The 21,105-nt window shown below is 44.2% G+C and overlaps 3 protein-coding genes and 1 long non-coding RNA gene across 4 annotated transcripts; 2 read left to right on the top strand and 2 right to left on the bottom strand.

Moving 5' to 3' along the window:
- Positions 1–566: 566 nt before the first annotated feature.
- Positions 567–3,760, bottom strand: LOC124946959 (probable serine/threonine-protein kinase fhkB). Its single transcript, XM_047488436.1, has 5 exons — positions 2,388–3,760; positions 2,071–2,319; positions 1,543–1,925; positions 1,314–1,468; positions 567–1,254 (listed from the first exon to the last, which is right to left on the bottom strand). The coding sequence occupies exons 1-5, from the start codon at positions 3,106–3,108 to the stop codon at positions 948–950; spliced, it is 1,815 nt and encodes a 604-aa protein (XP_047344392.1). The 5' UTR covers positions 3,109–3,760; the 3' UTR covers positions 567–947.
- Positions 3,761–4,023: 263 nt separating this feature from the next.
- LOC124946969 lies at positions 4,024–12,331 on the top strand. Its single transcript, XM_047488500.1, has one exon. It carries the CDS (start codon positions 6,460–6,462, stop codon positions 7,510–7,512), a length of 1,053 nt encoding a protein of 350 aa, XP_047344456.1. The 5' UTR covers positions 4,024–6,459; the 3' UTR covers positions 7,513–12,331.
- On the bottom strand, positions 8,562–18,660 carry LOC124946973. Its single transcript, XM_047488504.1, is given in 17 exon segments — positions 8,562–10,297; positions 10,443–10,580; positions 10,583–10,708; positions 10,782–10,832; positions 10,835–10,859; positions 10,862–11,001; positions 11,004–11,106; positions 11,109–11,127; positions 11,611–11,982; positions 12,081–12,257; positions 12,332–12,360; positions 12,579–12,616; positions 12,619–12,717; positions 12,720–12,749; positions 15,256–15,454; positions 15,586–17,267; positions 18,143–18,660. Coding segments are annotated over 17 exon segments (3,771 nt in total). The 5' UTR covers positions 18,243–18,660; the 3' UTR covers positions 8,562–9,854.
- A 673-nt stretch (positions 18,661–19,333) lies between these two features.
- LOC124946976 lies at positions 19,334–20,852 on the top strand. Its single transcript, XR_007100254.1, has 3 exons — positions 19,334–19,688; positions 19,784–19,840; positions 19,904–20,852. It is a non-coding gene; the product is annotated as an uncharacterized LOC124946976 (long non-coding RNA).
- The last annotated feature ends 253 nt before the right edge of the window (positions 20,853–21,105 follow it).

Below are 21,105 nucleotides of genomic sequence, written 5' to 3'. Positions count from 1 at the left end.
CGAATCATTTTCTTTGACAATGTATATGCATCGTCAACGTCATACGTTCTCTCCATTCCCAACGGGTAAAGTTTAAAAATACCTCGTATGGCTTGCCCAATAGATCCAACTTTTTCACCTAATCCTCAAAGTCCTTATCTTTCATCGGCATAAGCGGATCATAATTTTCGGTGATTTCAATCACTCGCGAAACGTCGTTCGTCATGACACGTTGATGCAACGAAAAATGTCTTTCCGCTCTCTTGAAATTTTCGCGCCTTCGTACGTGTTCTCAAAACGTACTGAGTACGACGTCTGAGATCGACGAGAGAATAAGGGAAAAAATATAGACATTAATGTTGGATAATATTAAATGGAATAAAGAGAAATCCGTGCCATCGATAAAGATTAAATGCAATGAGAAGGACAATGAGAAATACCACGATCGAAATTGGCCAGACCTCGGATCGCTTTGATACGTAGGTCGAGCGAATCGATTATAAAAATTCGATCACTATAAAAACTCGACTATAAAGATGGAATCCACGATAAGGTACTTTACATCCGTTCGGAAATAAGTAATATTCTTGGTGACGAACGTAGAAATTTTATTAGACTGTCGATTCTTACAATCTACGGAAAGTACAAGGCCACTTGGGTCATAGGAATTGGATGATACGAGTCTTCTTATACCTACTTTTCGCACGCACGTACACGCACATCGTAAAATCGATTTTGTCTTCTTCAATGAACTTTTGACGTATCGCTGCTTAAGAGTAAACGATTTAACCGTTGTCGTTCGTAAATACGAAAATACTTTCCAACGTATACTCCATGCTTGTCGGCTGGACTAAGATACGTTGTGTTATTTCTAATCGCAGCGACGATCCGAAAATGAGTATGTCGTCCGCCCTGAACGAATCCAATTCAATATATTGACGAGAGTTCATGAAAATTTGTTAAATGACTCAAGATGACAGCCGAGGGATCCAAGAGTGCACTCTTCTGTGTCTACCCAAGTTACACTTTGGCGTTAACACGGCAAGGAGCGCGAGGCTGGCACCTAAAAGCGAAACTCCGCACAAAGCACCGGCTGTGACGTCGTGAAGAGGAGTTCCTGGTCTAGGCGATTTCGCAGCGAGTAACAAGAGTCCGGCGCAGCTCAGTGCTGAGAGTCCCGCGAGACCCAGCCCTGTCCAAGTTCTTCTTAAACTTCTGCAAGCTCCTGCTAGAGCGCAACAGGCACCGCAACCGACGGCACTGTCGAAGTAATATCTAAAAATAGAGGCTTTATTATCTTCACTTTGGCGCGCTTAATTACTCGCCTCTCTTACCTTCTTCCTTGCGTCCAAGATAGGTAAATAGCAAGGCCGCAGGTTAAAACGCCTACCAATACGAGCAAGAGCGGGGCATTTCTACGATCATTTTTCTCCAATGCGCTTACCAGTGTCGTGTTAACCTCGCTATGTGGCGGAGATAACGGTGGTACCTGAGGTAAAGGAAGAAAGATTTTCTCTCTTTTTTTCTCGAAACAAGATTTCCAAGTCTTTCGACGTTACTTACTACGGCGGTCCTCGCGATAAACGCGCTCTCCACGCTCTGATAGCCGCTCCTCTTTTGATCGGCCGGAAGTACCTGATACCTCGGAGAACCGGACACCATTGGCATAGATTCCGGACCATTTTCGAGATATCCATAACGAGGCGGTGGCTCTCCGTAAACCATCGACGCAAGATCGACCGGAGCCGTACCAACGTAACGAAGTTTGCCGCAATTACTGGCTGGACATACGTCCCGTTGTCGGGATGAATTTTCAACGAGGGGTAAACACCTCCTTGCCGAAGGTTCTTTGTTCGGTGTCGAGGTTTGGGGGCCATTCGTTGGAAATGCTCGATTTTGCGGAGTTCCTTGGGGAGTCGTACGAGTGGTCGGGCTAAAGGTACGACCTATGAGAGAGAGAGAGAGAGAGAGAGAGAGAGAGAGAGAGAGAGAGAGAGAGAGAGAGAAAACAGAAAAGAACGGGTTATCATTACTTACTGAAGACCACTGAAGACGGTCGTATGAAAAATAATAGAAGGAAATGGCGCGTACCGCTTGGTGATCCAACTGGGGTGAGAGCTCTCCTTTGTGGCGTACCGGTTTGATTCACGCTCTGTTGCCTCTTAGGCGATAGGGTTCGTTCCTCCGATCTAGACCTTGGCTTCCGTGGAGTCGTCAATATCTCGTGAAGTCTTTTCGTCGCCAGATTATTCCTCGGCGACGTCGGGTATTCCTGTTGAAGATTCCTTTCCGGGAGGGCTGGAGGGTCCTCGTCTTGCAGAGGTACTCTCGCGTAACGACCTAACAATAAGATAATCTCAAATAAAACGTTCGTGTTTCGATCGAATTGATAATAAAAATTGCTTTACCCTGAAGCGTGTTTACGCTACCGCGTCGTACCGGTGAAATTCGTCTACCGATCGAAGCACTTCTCGTGACGTCGTTGTTGTCATTGTTGTTGTCGTTGTTGTCGTCGTCGTCGTCGTCGTCGTCGTCGTCGTCGTCGTCGTCGTCATCATCGTCGTCCGGATAATCGAGTTCACCCGGTACGATCGCGTATCTTCCGCCATTGTTCTGGTTCGTCTGTATCCGTGGCAGGCCCCGTCGCCCATCGTCTTGGTTGAGCGGCGGCGCGGAACGTTGCCGTTGCACCTGCTGGCGCGGAATGAACTCGTACCTGATGGAAGGCCTTCTCTGCACGTGACCTCTTTGCTCCTCCTGAATGTACTCGTATCTCGAAGATTGTCCATACCCGATTACGTTACGATCTTCGATCGGCAAACTGGCATACCTCTTGTGCACCGGATCTCTATTCTCATTCAAATAACAATATCGCCTGTGCTCTCTGGCCTCTCGCGTCTCGATTTGCCTCTCGATTCGTATTTCGGCGTTAGCCTGAAACGCGGGATTGCTTTGGCCGCACTGTAAATGCATTTGCAAAGGCGGCGGCGGCGGTGGTAATTCGTCGGTACTTTGAAATTGTGGCGGAGGTGGTAGGTTCTCTCTGTCGTCCGGGATGTATTCGGATTGGCGACAAAACGATGGATTCGTATAGCAATGCACGGGTGCCGGCTCGGACATTTGTGCCATCGTTATTTCTCCGTTTCTCTCCCTTTCGTTCTTTTTTTACGCTTTTATTCTGCTCCTTATTATCTTCTCTATTTCTCCCTTGAAAAGTCCTCGAAATATATCTTTGTTGTTCACTAAACTACACACAGGATAGAATTCTTCAGGATCGGTTAATGAGTATCAGAAGAACCGTGCTCACGTAAGAGGGCGATCTCCAAGTTTCCAAGGAAAAATTCACGCTTCGAATCGGCGAGATTTCCACGTCCACGGTCAAACATTCTTTTTTACACATTTTACAAGATCGCTATGATTTACTAAAAAGTCCCTATGATATACAGGTTATAAAAATAAAAACTTTTTTCCTTCGTTTTCTACTTCGACGTCCGATCCGTGCTCGAGCGTTGCCTTCGATAAACTGCCGGACGTGGATTCCCTTAAGAGCAGATGCGCGAAGGGCGGTCTCTCGGCGCGCCTTATTTTCCTCCGTGTTTGCGTGCGCACAGAACGTAGAGGGGTTGTCGCGCCCGTACTACGGGTCCGGTGTCCCTTCGCGAAGAAGGGCCCCATCGCGTTCTCCTATATGGTACGCTCCCCTTCCTCTTATTTCTTTCCCTTCCGTTGCGTACCCTTATCGATCTTTCACGAGCCCTTACCGAGTTTATGCGCATCGAGAAAATTCCTCGATGCGCATAAACTCGGTAGGCATTCGCTCGGCATTTTGCGGACTCTTTAAAATTTAAATGTCTCACCCTTTAAATAATCTTTCGATACGTCGATTATGAATTTCTACCAGGAGATTTTTTCTCTCGACTCGCTCGACGCTATCCCTATTGGTTTTCTAACTGAAAGATAAAAATAAAGGATAAACATAAAATTATTCTTTGATTATTCATAATAGTTTATTATTATTTTTGGTTAAATCTTCGAGTATACTATTTCATCTCTTTATCGCGATATTCAAGGGCCAGTTTAAGCCACGTAGGGTATTTCAACGCGAACTTTGTCGCGGTCTTGTATTTCGAGTATCAACGGTCTGTTATAGATAGAGGAACTCGCGTGGAATGTACCGTGTTCGATTTGTGGACAGCTGCCGCGACCGTTGGGACGCGTGCCCCAATCGCAACAGCTGCTCCAATACGAATGCATTTCGGTCACAAACAAGCTCTTTATCGTTCCCTCTTTCTCTCCCTTCCGCGTATACTAAGAGAGAGAGAGAGAAAGTCGTTGAAGCGTCAGCGTTAACGGCCGAAAAGTCAGGGAACGAACGGAAAGCGTCGGTATTTTTTTTCCATTATTTCGCTCGATCTCGATAGCAAGTGAGAAGAAGGAAAGTATCTTCTCCATTTCCTTTTTCAAGTGGTATCTAGTCGGAAACTCGCCTTTTTTTTTTGCAAACTTTCCCGACATGGCACATCGTTTAAACTGGTCGAGTGAAAGCGATGGGAAAAACGATCGAAATTGAGATCAATTGCGAACGAAGAAGAACTAGCGTATAAGCGAAAGATATTTCGTTTTCGATCGACGACGACGACGTTTCTTTTTAAATCATACGCCGCTAGTGGAGTCGATCGATCGTTCTTGCTTTGGTCTCTAGCGCTCTAAGGCGGTGCTATTTATCTCGGTTTTACGTAAGAACGAGTTTCGATGGGACGACGCCTTTAACGAGATCGTTGTCGCCGATCGCGATAATCGCGATTCCGCGATCGATCAGAATTCGTTTTTTTGATGGAAAGTGCAAGCCGTTCTCCTTCGGCTCCGCTCGGTCGAGTTTTCTTTCATGCCGCGTTATCGAGAAAGTTTCTTTCTCCTTTTTCCTTTTACTCCTCTCGTTCCATCGCAGAATCCAGATATAATAACAACAAAGTTGCATGGAACTCTTGCGGTCTGTCGATTTAGGCCAACTTTCTCGGCTAACGTTAATTACGGGCAAACGATGGTTAATCGCTATCGATTATCCATCTGTTGACTATGTCAAAATCATTATTAGAATAACGATTGTCACGGTAAAAAAGAAAAATGTAAATTTTCAAGATAATATGCAAGAAGAGACTAATGGCGCCAAACATAGTCGTCCCACGCGTGTCTCTGCACACACACAACCGTGCCATTTCGTCGAACGAATGATAGACCTTTCCGAATGATTGACCGAGCGGGGAATCCGCGGAGAATACGATGGTCATCTATAGTTTGCGTATTATTTCTATAAACGATGTACGAGCGAAAAGGTCGAGAGTTAAGGTTTACACGTTTAAACGAGCAACAATAAAGGTTAGCACGAGCTAGTACGAGCTATCCTCTCCCCGAGGACCATGGGGATATATTTCCTCTCTGAAAGTTATCTTCGATTCTAACGTAATATCCACACTAAAGTCGTGCGAATTTGCGTAACACCTAACGACCGACTAGATTTTTCTTTCTTTCAGAAGATTATCGATGATATAAAGTAATTGAAAAGGAAAAGAAATCGTCGATGATTCGCAATATTTTGATATTTCTTCTATTTTTTATCGTGAAACTGCACGAAAGTAACGATCTGTGTGAAGCGAGCTTAACGTAACACTGGAGGATACGAGTATATCTATCCGTCGGTCTCTGTTGTCCCTTTCACTGCAAGTCGCTCGCGTGGGAGGTACGTAGAGAAGTTTGTAGCAATTTCAACCGAGACTAGTACTTTACTCGTATCTCTCAGTTACCATTCAAACGTCTACCGTGAAAGATCTCTTTTACGTTACGATCGGCAAATTATCTTGATAAATTTTCTCGGCTCGAATGACCGATCGTGTCATATGCGTGAAACGCTTAAAAGATATTTAACGAACTCGCGAGAGAGGGGGAAGGGAGAGAGAGAGAGAGAGAGAGAGAGAGAGAGAGAGAGAGAGAGAGACAGAGTTGATCGCGCTTGCACCGCGCGCGACGTAACAACGATAATAAAATATTTTACGGAATATCCGTTCTCGAAGGAGAACGACTGTGAAACGGAAGCGACGTCTGAACAAAAAAGACTCGGAGAATAATCGCGTCGCTTCACAATCGGTCGCACTTGCATAACGTTAATTAAGGGAAAAGAATGGAGGCAAGGAGGATTAAGAAATTGTTACGCCTCTGTGAGATCCTCGTCTGATTGGCTGTCTAAGCGAATAGAATATCTTTCTACGTTCCTAGAGATTGCAAATTCGCGATAGAAAGCGAAGAGAGTATATTTCTTTTATCCGCGATCGAATTTAAAAGCGCATCCTTCTGCGTTCAGAATGAGCCCGATCGAGCAGGCAAAGACCCTCGGCTCGCTCGAGCTTCGCGTGTGACGCGCGTCATGTGCGGAGTGCATAATCGACTCAACCAAGACGCATCTGACGCATTCAAAGGCGAAAAACAATGGAAAACGTTTACGTGATAAAAGTGAAGACGAAGCCGGCTCTCTCGTCGTTGTACCCGTCGGAACGACGTTATTCGGCTTCAACCGTCGGTGGCCTTGCCCTGGTACATTTTGGCTTAGGCGCCCTTTCCCTACTTCTAGGCACCCTGGCGCTCTCCGTTCAGGGAGCGATATTATCGATAGCCTGTTTGGTACCGTTCGTCGCGGGACTCTTAGCCTGGAGAAGGTGGTACATCGATCGAAATATAACCATTTTCTTTTCTGCAAATCTCTTCTCGTTGCTGGCGGCCGTCCTTTGCCTCGTCGTGACCATCCTCGATATCGCTGCTGTTGCGGAGACCAATAATGGATCTCTCTGGCCTATGGAAAAGATTCTTCGTAGTTCGAGCGATCCTTTCGTTATCGATAATAATAACAACGTCACCGCTCTCGTCGAGGAGACCACGATGAAAGTAGAGAAATACGTTAACGAAAGCGACAGGGGACTCGCCTACGACGATCTCAAGGGAGAAAGTTCTATATTGTACGAAAGAACCATGCCTGTCTCGGGTAACGAGCTGGAAAAGGAATCGGAAAATAAGAGCAAAGAAGTACCCCTTGACAGAGACAAGGTTTTATCCTTTTGGCGAAAGGATCGGATCGGCGAATCCTCGCAAACGGAAACGCTACTTAAGGTGAACGTACTCGTTGCTTCTCTTTTGGAAGTATTTTGGTCCCTTCTCAGTGCGAAGATAGCTCTACGTGGTATGATGAATCGATTTCCGGACATGGATTACGGTAACAACAACGTCGTTAACGACAACGATTCGAAGAGGGTCGCTTCTGCGGGACACAAGAGAAAGCATCCACCACCACCGAGACCGGATATATTGGATCACGATCATGGATTATCCGATAGCGCGTTAAATATCAATTCTATGAGCTCCGTTCAAAGCGCTGCACCGAATCCTGCACTTCCCTTACCCGAATCTAGCAGAGAGTTTCGTGAAAGGGTCGAAAGATTCTTAGCGAATCAAGCAGCTCTCAGAATCGTCGAGGGATCCTGTACGTAATTAATACGAAGAGGAAGATGCAAAAGAGACTTGATTCGTTCACCGCGATCTCAAAGTATTACGATTATTCTCCTTAAGATATAAGTAGATAGGTTGTTATAACAGGGTATACACCATATATACGATACATATACAATATATGTATATATCGTTATCGTAAGGATAAATCGGTTAATTACTTGTCCCCGAAGTAGACGACTAAAAATATTCTCTAAGCTAGTTATACTTACGTAATCGGTGTCTGGTAACGGAACGAAGTAAAGCCGCCGCCGCCGGCACGTCTCGGCAGACTCGTGTACGGTTAAACGACGGTAATTATTTGTAACGAGCGTACGCTCTAAAAGAACGAGCTTCTAACGTCTTCTCGTACCAATGCCGAACAACTCCTCGGGATTACTTTATCAGCGGGCTGCGATCTCGTTAATTAAGCGTTCCGCGCTTCGCTTTAATGAAACTTTTAAGCGTGCAATCTCGCGTCTACGATGCTTATATTAATAATTATTGTAACCGTGTGATGCCGCGCCACTGCCTGCGCGATATATTGTATTTATCAAGGCCTCGGTTTTAACCGTGATATTGGTCTGCTCTGATTCCTGATAATCGAGGAATCTCCTTTGTAAATCATTCTCGATGTTTTTTAAATTTGAATTGGGAATCGTCTATGCGTACAAATTACAATTGTCTACAACAGTTACGTTCACAAAGCGATCTTTTAGCGTTTTTACCAGCGAGTCTGCAATCGCGATCGTACGATCGATTTTGAACGGTAACGTGCCAGCTTGCCTCCTTCTTGCCGTAATCCAATGCATTGCGACAGTTCGACTCTCGCGAGGCCCCGTTGCGAAATCTTATAATCTGATATTGGCCAATGCTAGAGGCGCTAGAGTTCAAAGTAAAGAAAAAGACAATTGCGAATAATGGCAGCTCTAACTTGGATCCCGGCATTCCTCTTTCGATATACTTTTCCTACGTGCTTTCATCGAACTTCCATTCTACGCGATTTTCTCTCTCTCTCTCTCTCTCTCTCTCTCTCTCTCTCTCTTTCCTCCTTTTTCTTACAAAACAAAGCTTTATTCTCTGTAATCGTTAATTACATTGTTTCACGGCGCATTGGGTTTTCTGTTATCTACGTTCTTCCTTTCTCTTTCTTAAGGTACACTTCATCGAGTAAACAACGTTAAACTATTTCTTCAACTATCCAACCTTTTTCATTGTCTATCTACCTGCGCATCTAGTTCTCTCCGTCTCATCTATTCCTTGCGATATAAAATTATGCCATTTATGAGTTTAACTTCTTGACGATCGACAACGGGAAATAGATGATCGATAATATTTCTACCTATTCCTAAACGCGATCGTTATCCTTGGTCCACCTGAATTGTGTACAGTACGTATGTGTTTATTACGTAGGTACTTGCTTACGCGCCGAAAGATGTATATATCTTTAAAAGCTTGGTAAGTCGAACGAAATCGAATGAAAGTAACGATTGTTGAGCGACGTAGCGCGTCAACGTCGAGTTTTTAAAGCGCGAGAGAACTTTTTTTAAACGAGTGCGCACACGTTCATTGAAACAAAATATTTGACTACTAATCATAAGTAACGGTAAGAGTCGTTCGATAACGACTTCATCGAGAACAATTAATAAGCGCTCGAATTAATTAAGGCTAAAACATCTAACGAGATAATGGCAAGAGTAAAGCACACTTTTGTACATGGACGTTTCCTTTAGCGATATATCGGATGAACGACGACGAGGATCGTCGAAGGGTCCAATGAGCGACGCACAAACGCGCACTCACACAGACGGAGACCACATACCAATAACCCATTCGCGACAATTACCTAATTAAAGTCACAGTTGCGTCTACGTGTGGCATTCGTTAGTACATCGGACAAGCCTCTTTCGTTCGTTGGTTTTTATTACAATGTTCGTTTAGAAAATAAAGGTGTAACTTTCCTTCTTACGATATACTTAAATAATAGTAACGATTACTACGAGCAACCATGAGCGACATCGTTGAGTTCACTATTAATTATCCTACATCTCTCTACGTTATTTACTATTTCCTCTAACTAGACTGATCTCGTCTTCCATCGAAAATGAATACATTAAATAGCGCGCACCTTGGCATTAAAGAATAATTTTATATATGGCAACGTCGTTTCAGTCTCCATCGTCGAAGATCGAGGATACGAACGAAAAAGATCGACGAAAGTTTGCTCGCGTTCGATCTTCTCAACTGATCCAAATCGTTCTTAAATACGCGATTCCTCTACCTCCATCCTCTGATTCTCTCCTTTCGAAAAAAAAAAAAGAAAAGAAAAAAGAAAGGGAAACCGATTACACGTTAACCGGTCGAACGTTATCGTCCGATTGTTGTTGCTCGGCACTTTGCCAGCCAGAATCCAAGGTCGTGGAATCGCTCAAACAACACTGAGGTGCCTCCTCTTCCTGACCGCTGTGATAGTCCCTGTAATCCCTGTCCCTTGGACGATCAGTCTCCTCCTCTCTGAAGTAACTCGACGTGGCAGCCTCTTCCTCAAGCTCTTCGTCTTCTTTCGGCGCATAATACGAATAACGAGCTTGTTGAATGACCTCGTATTGAGCATCGGGTGCCAAAAAGGGGCCCCTAACGTTTCTAGGCTCGTCGCTATTGGCATAACTATCGGACGGTATGTCGCCACCGTCCGAGGGCAACGGAAGAGGAAGTCTCGATCGTTTCGACAACTGTCGTTTGCCCAAACGAGCTGCCAAATAATCCACCCCTTCCGAATGTTCGGTCCCTGAAACCAATCGATCGCCGAAAATCATTGTCTGTCGATCATCTTATTGGATGCAATTTACATGAAGAAAACAAAGAAAAAAGAAAAAAAAAAAAAAAAAAAAAAAAAAAAAAAAAAACGAATATCTGCCCAAAAGAAATTTTACCTTCTTTCTCAACAGCCAGATCATAGAAGCTACTCTCCGGGCCGCAACAAGAGGAAACATCGCCAAAATACAATTCGCTTTCGGATTGTTTCGCAGCGGGATTGGGTTCCTGTTGAAAAGCTCCATTCTCGACGCCTTCAGGGGTTTCCTAGCTCTCCTACCCTTCATAGTCCCGTCGTTTCCGCCCTCGGGATCGGTACTATTCGATATCTCTTCGGCGTTCTCGTAATTGTCCGAGGGACGTTTCGTCGATCTCGATCTGTGATCTGCAAGGGAACGATATTACGATTAAGAATTATCGTCCCGGATAAGATTGAGAAGCTTTCGTTGGTGTCTAACCTTCGTTGTTGTCAAAATTATCGTTCTCTGCTCATTCTCGGCCTCGCATCCCGTGACTTGCGGCCTACGAGCTGGACTGTGTTTGGATCGCTGTAAGCGGCGGCGGGCCCCCAGAGAGGAACCGGTGTCTCCAAAACGCTATAAGACGCTGTACTCGTCGTATAGGGTCCATTGGGTGTATTAAGAACGGAATAAGGGCCGCTCGACTGTGAATTTAGGCGCTATAAGGGCCAGCCGCGTTGTCGGCGTTAGTCTCGGCCCTGTCTCGTTTGCGTGTGGAAGCGTAATTCGAGTCGGACTACGGCGCTGGTCCTCTCGATCTAGACACCACGGTAATCGCCACCGTCTGAAATAACGACAATGCATTCAGTTCTGAGTTGTCTCGTGGACGTTAGATGGGACGCGAGACATGAGATGAGAATGGCAAAAAGCTGGACGCGCGTCACGGTGGGTCCGTGCAAAAATCACCGACGACTCGTAGATCGTATCACGCGGCGTCTCTAACGTTGTACGTTTTTATTATCGCGAGGCCTCCCCGTAGCCAAACGCGTTTATCGTCGCTCGTAATTTATTTCCGTAGAACGAAGAAATACCAAACGGAATGCCGACTTTAATCGATTCCATACATTAGCGGTTTACCCGAAGCTCTCGACGGGACCGACGTCTCGTTTAGGAGTTTATCTCACTCTCCTTTCACGATATTCGTGGAATTTGCCAACCGGAGAGAAGCCCGAACCGGTGGTTATAGGTACGAAAAAGTAGTCGGTTGCGTCCGTAGAAAATCAAAAGTAGAAAGTCCCTACTGCGCGAATCTGTTTAGGGACGTTACCTCGAAGGCGCCAAGTCCGGATTCGGCGTGTAGAGATTTCCTGGCGTTTGGGCCCACCACGGACTGGCCCCGCCGCAATCGTTGCAACATCCGCAGGAAGCGGTCGGTGGGCCGACCGGCCCGCCTTGACCGTACAACGATCTGCATCTGAGCTCCAGCTGTTCCCAATACATCTTTTTCTTTTCATGACTCAGTAACTGATAAACCAACATGCAGGAGAATATGCAGGCAAGTATCCCAGCTACCGAGACACCGAAAAGGGCTCTTAGGCAAGCGTAAAGGGCACCGTGAACGGCCTCGCAATGCGGAGTACCCTCGAACAGTACACCGGGATCTTCCTTCGATTGCGGTGCACCGTAACACGTGCACGATCTAAGAACAATTTTATCTCACGTATGAACGTGTTCGAACGTTCGATTCGTACAATGATTCTACGATACGTCGTATCGTAATGGCTCTTTCCTTATTACCTGGCTCTTTCCGTATAAACGCATTCTCGAAGACCTTGCAATCGGGACATGTGAATCACCGTCGTAGTGACCGTCACGAGAACGCAGACCAGGGCGCACACAACGCCAACCGAGCCGCAGACTTTCATCTGCAATAATTAAACGCAAAGACATCCCCAATGTCTTCCTTCCTTATCGCTTCTTTATCTGCATTAGATTTCCTACATTGACTTTTTATACTTCCAAAAGACCGTGCTGTGCTTTCGCCTTGCCAAAGCATCGTAAATAGTCCCCTCATACACTGCGAAAAAGGCAATAATCTCTTTTCTTTACTCTTTGCAGTTAAAGCGTGCTAACCTTTTTTATAATTAACGCTAAATTTAATCGATGATAAATCTCGCTCGAAGGTCAATCGAAGTCTCTTTCTTTGACATAAACCGTGAATGCATCATCGAACGTCCGTTCGATCCCTTCTTACGTAATTTCCATAGATAGAGCCGTGTAACCTTTGTCTCTCACCATTATGCCAGGAATGTAAGACGGTACGGTCTCGAAGACGCCAAACTGGCCGTGTGGGCTGAAAGGACAGCGTGCACCGCCAAAAAGAGGCTACCGACTGCCGCGCTGAGCCCACCGCAAAGGCAACAAAGAACGACTATTTCTTGCAGCAGCCACCTTCGCCGGTATGACCTGCAAAGTTTGACATTCTTTAAAAAGGACGAAAGTTTCTCTTGCTTTTCCCTCAATTCATCCTATAGTCCCGAGTTTTTCCTTTGATCGAAAAAAGTTTACATCGAGAGTGGCACTTGACTTTCCAGAACACAAAGGGGGATCGAGTATTTTAAAATACTTTGGATCTGTTATATCGAGTAAAAGCATAGTCCCTTTACTATGCTCGTACTCGAGCTCGACTCCATTGTATATGCTTTCTCGTTATTCGATCGTACACATTCGCATTGGAATTCTCTCGATGAATACCGGACGCGCAGCATCGATACCTAATACACCTTACTCCGAGAGAACAATGCCGAGTTCTCTCGAGACTCATCGACGTCGGACTTTTTAATCAACTTTATCGTATTTCTACTAGAGATATTTCGACGTGACACCAACAAATGCGATCTCTGGTGACAGCTATTGCTTTTGTTATTACACATTTTCGTTAAGTTATATGACGAAAAGTGAACGAAACGTGGAAAATGTATGGTTCTATCCCTCATATTCTATCTAATATATCCACGTCCTATCGGCTTTCTTTGTGAAACGATTTACTTGACCTCTTTCCGATTTTAATCTTCGAAGAAATTCGCCGGAGAAAGAACTGGCCCAAGTTTAGCTAGGATCTTACCTCCGACCCATTCGTCGAAAGGAAGAGAAGATCGTGTTCTTTTTCTTCTTTTTCTTTCTTTTTTTTTTCTTTTTCCAAACGACTTTACAAGGCACATTTATGACGCCTTTTACAATGCAATGATCGGCAAAAGGATTCCGTGGAAAGATCGACTACCTGTACTACCTGCTCCTAGTTTTAGAACGAGCGAACGTTTCTTAATAAATCCTCCTTCCTGTAACAGCCGAACTCGTTCAGGGAAACTAAGTAAAGCTTTCCATTTTCAAACGCCGTAACTTTATCGATGTACGAGTAGCAAATCTTTAATCGTACCGTGCTCAATGATTTTAAACGATCTAACCGCAGCCTGACTCGAGCGCTCTCCTCCCTATTCGTATTATCTGTTTTTCCCCTTTCAGAACGATTTCGTAAAATTTTCAGGAAAGCTAAGATCGCGATAAAACTGTATATAAAACTGGGAAGGTCGTGGGATTAATTTTTAAATCTCGTATCTTGGAAGGTATATAAAAATACATTTTATCTCCTGTTTATAGACATCCAAGAATATAATTTCTATCCCTTGTTTGTGGGACACGCGAAGGTGATTGGAAAAAAGTGAGTAAGGATCACGGGTATTTGATAATTTCAAATACCCCTTTGACGTACTATTTAATCGACGTACCCAGGGGTGCGAGTACGAGATCTCGTGTTGCGTGTTGGCAGAATGGGTAGTGGGATGCGAATGTGCCGCCATTGCGAAGGTAACCCTGGCTGTCTATCTCCATCTCCGTTCCCAGGCGACAGCGTACTATTTGAAGCACCGGATATCCATCCATCTTTGCCGTTGAACAATCGACGATATTTCGCCACTTAAAGCTTTCCTTCAAGCTTCTCTTCCCTAACTGTTTGCTTTTCCTTCTCGAGGGAAGAATCGAAGGATCGCACGTGGTCGCGAGGATTCGCCGTGAGAGCACGTAGAATATCTAACGCGTTGTAACATAATGAGCCTGCGAGAGAGCCCAACTCTCGAGCGCACCCTCTCGATATGAACTCTTTGACTTTAAAATGTCAATAGGTAACGGCGATTCAAAGACGTTCCCCCTCTCTTCTACGTGGTCTATTAACGCGGAGGCCTCATGGTTCAAGGTCACCACCTTATTACGCACTCTACCTTCCTCAAAGTTCACCGATAACGCATTGACTATTTTCCGAATAATCTTGCTGGAACAAAAGCTCCTTCTTCTTCGTAGTAGTTCGTCTTTTTATCTTTATCTTCGTCCATTTGTTCCTTCGGAAAAAGAAGTCATTCCTCGGACACTAGCATCTTCCAAAAGGTGTACAAGTGTTGTCACGAATGACACAAAACGACTAAGAGGGACAGAGAGAGAGAGAGAGAGAGAGAGAGAGAGAGAGAGAGAGAGAAAGAGAGAGAGAGAGAGAGAGAGAGAGAGAGAAGGGGGGTAGGTAGAAAGTCGGGGTACTTGTCACGTTGAGATGTCCCACAGGTGGTGGTCGGCGAATGTGACACGAGAAAATCGTAAATACGATGATGAATGCACCCGGTTGTAACTATTTTCTCGAATCTTCCTCTCTGTCGCGTAATTTCGTTAGTCGCGAGAAAACACGAAAGTAACGTCGTTCGACGTTCCTTTTCCCGTAAGCTCCGACACGAATCGTCCTTCTCTCGTTTGCTCGAGAACAACGACTGGTCGATATATCCGCGAGATCGTCGCGAGCCCTTGCGGTACTCTTTCAAAGTTCGAAGGGATGCATCAGGGTGATACCACTCGATTATATTCGAGCGTCAAAGAATAAGGCTAAAAGTTTGACTTTTTTGAAAGTAAATAGAAAAGATGCAAAAATACTCGCATTGATCGGCAGTCGCTGCCTCGTAACGTCTCGTTGGTCTGGGAGGTGGTCGAGGCGGTAGAGCCGGAGGTTGATGAGTCCTCGACGTTACTTCGACGATTCCACCGTCGTCGGTCTCACCCTCCGAACTTCTTTTGTTCCCGCTAGCCTGTTGTACGGCATGACACTGACACTTGCTGTTCTTCGACGGTGCTGACACCTGATGATCGTAAGTCACGAAGCGCGAAATACTTTTGTAGTGCGAGCAAACTTTTTTTTATCGTCAAAAAAAGAAAAAAAGAAAAAGGAAAAAAAAAAGAAAAAGAACAATACTAAATAATATGAACAAACCTGGATCGCATCCACCCTTATCAGGGATGAATTTTTGGTATCGTTGTTTTGCACGTGAGGATGACCATGAGCATGGACGTGCCCGTGATGATGACCGTGATGTTCATCGAGAGGATGAACTAACGAGGCTGCTCTATCTCTCGATCTCGAGTCAGGGTGCAAAGAGTGGACCTGTTGCAGATGATGATGATGATCGTGAACGTGATCCAGCCTGCTATGAGTCCTGGTATTCGCGTTCGACGAAGAAGATTCGCAGGAGATACCGGAACTCACGTGATGATGATTGATGCTCGAGCGACCGGTCAAGCTACCGGTCGAACTGCCGTGATGTCGAGCGACCAATGGTGTAGCCGATAAACTGGCACTCGCGTTTACTACGTGCCGATGTACGCTCGGCGATCCACCGTGATTCATCATGCTCGAGTTAGAAGAGGCACCGCTGATTGCACTCGATACGGTAGGATGACGATGACTCGCCATAGGTGAACCCTTCTGTCCGGCGATCGATGTCGTCGTCGTTGTCGTCGCCGTCATCGTCGTCGTCGACAACGACGTCGTCGTCGTCGTCATCGTCGTCGCCGTCGTCGCCGCTGCCGTCGCCGTCACCGTCGTCGCCATCGTTGTCGTCGTAGTGGCGATAGGGTTAGCGTGATGATGAGAATTTGGATTATTGCCGCCAGCCGTATTGCCGTGATTGATCGTCGGCGGAACGTTACCGGATCCATTTAGGCCCGTCGTCGAGCTTCCGTGTATGTGACCGACCAAGCCGGTCGCGAGATTTCCATGATGATGTCCCCCCGCATGGTGCATCATCGCGGGCCCGTGATGATGAGTCACGTTCGAGGGCTTTACTGTTCCGTGATGATGATGGCTATGCTGTCGCTGCTGGAATCCCTTAAGACCGTCGCTCGCCTCTAGATTCGCGTTGGTTCTCGAGTTATCGACGTTGTGCTTGTGTAAATGCACGTGAGAATCGCCGTGAAAATGGCCATGAACGTTCCGTTCCGGCGTATTAGATTCCCCGCTGATAGGTATTCGATGATGCTGATAGGTGTTCAAAACCTGTTGTATGTTTTTCAATTTATCCTTCGAGATGTTTTGTTTCGGAGACAAACCACAGGGATCGTCCAATTGTTTTTCCGACGTTTCCTTCGCCGACGTTTCCATCGGATTCGTATTGATATCCGACGGATGACTAGGACTGGACGTCAAACTTTGTCGACTCTCCTGCAAATTCGATGATTCCTGGACTCTTCTCGCCGCCTCGAAGGCAAGATTTCGCGAAAGATCCAAATTTCTTGGACTACACGGAACGTTGCGAGCGTGTCGCGTAAGCGGCGTACTTTGATGTTCCAAAATCTCGACGTTTCTCGCCTTTTCCAAATTCAATTGTTGCGTTTCCTGATGAGACATCGGACTGTCCAATCTTCTTAACGGCTCAAACGCATTCTGTAGTACCTCCAATCCTCGAGGAATTTCCTGACCGCTCGAGATCCTTGTGTTTCCCACGCTTCTCTCCGTTCTCTCCCGTTGCGTCCTCATCGAATTAATGCCGCTCATCGTCGAACATTGACAAGGATGTTGTTGCTGCTGCTGTTGCTGCTGCTGGTGCTGGCTTCCCTCCAAATCGTTCATTGTGCTTTCCAAATCGTTCGATAACGATGCCTGAGACATTCTGAAATCTAATAGAGAAGAAATTTCATAATTAGTCGAATAAAATTATTTTTCGATCATTCAAATTTCGTGCAAATTGGAGAGAAAACAAATGCCGAATAAAACGCGTGTGTCAGCAAAAGCGAAAGTTTCTATCTTATAAATCACCCTCGACGATATCTCGTTGAACTTGATAAATCCTTTCGGATTACAAAAGGTAACTAGACACCAGTTATGCATACAAACTAGTGGACAATAAATATAAAGTCAAATTCGGTATCTCCTCGCAATCCCAGAAGAGTCGAGGAGTTTCTCTCTCTCTCTCTCTCTCTCTCTCTCTCTCTCTCTCTCTCTCTGTTATGACGTAATAATCGAGAGCGAAAAAAGAGAGACCTCAACTACTCGTCCGTTTCGAAAGATGAAAATTCAAATTTGACGAAAGTTCTACGCGTGAGAGTTTGTGTTTCTCTTTGATTAATACGCATTCTTCACATATCTTTATACATGTCGAGGAATTCGGTCCAAGGTCACGGTCAAGTTCGATTCCGACGCCTTTTGCTCTCTCTTTCTCTTTCTTTTTTCTTGCATCGAAGGATAAAAGGAAGAAAAAGTTGCAACGAGACAAAAGAAAGGAAAATATTGAGCCACCCTAAAGGACGAGGTATTCGCGGATAAAACTGTGAGAATTTCTTCTATTCTGTTCGAGGAGATTCATGTATGGATACACAGAATAAGCTTTCGAGCAAAAGATTTTGATCTACCTACCTACGAGGTTTAAATTTCAGGGAAAGTCGTAACAAGAAGGTAGATACCTCTGTCCGCCGAGTGAAATTCGCACGCGATGTCAAGAGTATTTCCTGCTGGTGTTCGATTCGTTGCAAGTTAAAAGAAAGGAGTGGCTCACCTGCGGAAGATCGATCTCGACGAGTTAAACTTCTCGAATCGAATTTCTCTCGTTCGCCGTCTCCAAAAAGAAGAAGAAACAGCAGAAGACACCTTCGCATGCCCGAAACTCGACGAACGTACCTCAGCGTTAGAACGTTCTATTTTCGACACGATGTTCACCCTCCTCGTCGTCTCCTCCTCGTTGTTATTATTCTCTTAAGAAGGAGCTTCCCCTCTGGAAGAGGCCGAAGAGGGCATCTTCTCGAATCCACCCCAATAGCGTCGAATAGACGCGTTATTCGCTCTATTCTTTCAGGGATAAGAGAAGAAGATTCCTCTCGAATGGATAAAGCATGGCACATGCGCTCGCGTGCTCCTTTATTAAGTTTCAATCCGCCATCGTCGAACGCGCACCATCTCTTCTTGAACAAAACTTTGATCTTTCTCGGCGAATTCACTTAAATCTATTCACTGATCGACATAAGTAACTGAAGAGAGATGAAATGAGGGAGAGAGAGAGAGAGAGAGAGAGAGAGAGAGAGAGAGAGAGAGAGAGAGAGAGAGAGAGAGTGAGAGAGAATATAAAAGAAAGGCTGGCCGCGATATCGTGAGAGACCGTTTGGTGCCTTCCACCTTCACTGCCTGCTTCGTTCTGCCTTGAATGTGCCTTTGCCCCCTTGCCCTCTTCTCTTTCTCTCTCTCTCTCTCTCTCTCCCCTTCTTAAGAGCGAGTTCGAGAGCGAGAGGACCCAAGGGCCCCGACTCTTGTCTCCCCACTCTTCTTGCTTTCTTACGAAGTGGGGAGTCGCTTCGGGAACGTGTCCGATCGCGCCCACCCACTCTCCTCATCCTTTTGGGACTCGATTGGGTACGGCAGATCCTTCCTGTCCTATAACGCTACGAAGCAGGGCCGTATTAAATTTGTTCACGACTAGTTTTATAATGATTTACGCCAACGATCAGTACAAGTGTAATTCTTAAACGATTTTTATAAACAAGATCTCATTTTAAAGCTGAAGGTTTAAATGAGAATATGGTTTTTTTCCGAATTTTTTGAAAAAAGCTTCATCTTTTTCGGCAAAAATCGTGGTCAAAAAATGAATGTTTCTTCGAGAATAGTTTATGCGTAAAAATGAAACTTTTCCAAAATTCGTAAAAGCCTTATCCTTGCTTAAAGCTTATCTTTAAAACGATACATTGCTCATCAAAATCGATCAAGAATTATGATTAAATTAATTGTTCTTGTGAAGGCAGCTTTCAACGTTTTTCGTGAAAAATATATTTCGTATAATGGTAACCCCCTTGAAAAATCCCTTGAAAGAAAAATTCATACTCCTATTACTGATTACATATGCACGCTGTGAATCGTATTTTTTATTTCCGTAAATGATTCTTTGCTTGTTCGCGTGCGATTCTCAAATTTTCTAATCAATTCTAAACGCAAGGAAATGTGTTTCGCAGGAGAAGCCACGATAACTCTTCCAGCCGTTCATTCCAATAAATCTTGTTTTCGCAGTTTTTGACGCAGTTTTTTTATATTCTCGTCGTACAACAACGAAGACTTAAGTATATTTTTGAATAAAATATTTCTTTAATATTTTCAACAATTTCTCATTGCAACAATAGTACTAATAATTTTGTTTTTATTTTATTTTTTTCAGAACTTCATTGCAATTATGAGTGGAGCAACGAGGGAATCGATTGTTGCAAGCAATAAAGTCAGTATTTGTTCGCAAAGTTTGTTGCTAAATTTAATGACCGTCGTTAATAAATAATTACAGCGTTTTAGAGTCAGTGCATCATCAAAGAGAATCTCAACCAACTTCTATATCGATCTACCTCAATTTTCAACCACCATTAAATTTCGACCTAAATCGCGGATAAGTGCTTTCGCAGAACTTTTTAAATAGTAAATAAATTTTTAAGTCTCTCTGATCATATCGAGGACAATTGGTATGGGTGATTTTGGTTGTAGTTATTTCGTAAAAAAGTATTGAGTGATCGCGATAAGATATTCTTTTTATCAATTTTTAGATATTTTCAGATCAACTATCAGATCAATTAATTACCTTTTCTCGTTCGGATAAGCCAGAGATAGGACGAATCGGGTAGTGAAAGCTTTTCTAAGAACGGTCTTCCGTATTTTTAACAAAAAAGCATAGTCCCTATTTATTGAAAAGCGTAGTCATATAATAATTGAAACGATTATACTAGTTCAATTATTCTAGTTTCTCTTTCTTCTCCTTTCAGCAAGGAAGTATCTCAAATCAAGTTTGATTCCTTTCATTATGCTCAGATGGAGCAATCTTCAAGATGTCTATCCCTCGTTATATCACTTTTATCGTTTTCACGCTCGTATGCTCGTTCTATCGCATCTTTCTTGTTTTCCCCTTCTTTTTTTCCAGGCTAAATGATCGAGGGATGGATTCGTCATCGGTGGGATAGAAGATAATCGGCGAGGTTTCGTTGTATAGTGGGGAGACTATTGCACTTGTAATTCATATTTTGTCCATATCCTCGTCGTTGAAGTCGCATATGCTACGAGCGAAAGGTGGTGAATAGCCTCAATGCATTAGCGTGTTACCTTTTACTAACAGATGCCGGCTCGTCTGTTATGCATTTTTTTCCTTTAGACATTTCGCGTTAAGCATACCTGTATGTATATACTTACCTATCAACCGAAAAGTTTTCAGCTAACAAATTATTTGTTCTCCGTACAGTTATCGCGAGTGTATATCATATATATATATATATATATATATATATATATATATATATATTATATATATATATATATATTATATATATATATATATATATATGATATACGTATGTGCTAACTAATAAATAAATGCGAGAAGATTGAAAATATGCTGTATAAATAAATACTGTAAAAATATTAAAAATATGTTTACTGTAATAGTTATTCTGAAATGTTCATATTACTCATTATATTCATTCATTAACTTATCCAACGCTTCCA

The sequence above is a fragment of the Vespa velutina genome, chromosome 2 (assembly GCF_912470025.1).
Source record: "Vespa velutina chromosome 2, iVesVel2.1, whole genome shotgun sequence".
Taxonomy (NCBI): domain Eukaryota; kingdom Metazoa; phylum Arthropoda; class Insecta; order Hymenoptera; family Vespidae; genus Vespa; species Vespa velutina.
The sequence above is the reverse complement of the archived record's forward strand: the minus strand, read 5'-3'. Positions and strand labels throughout refer to the sequence as shown.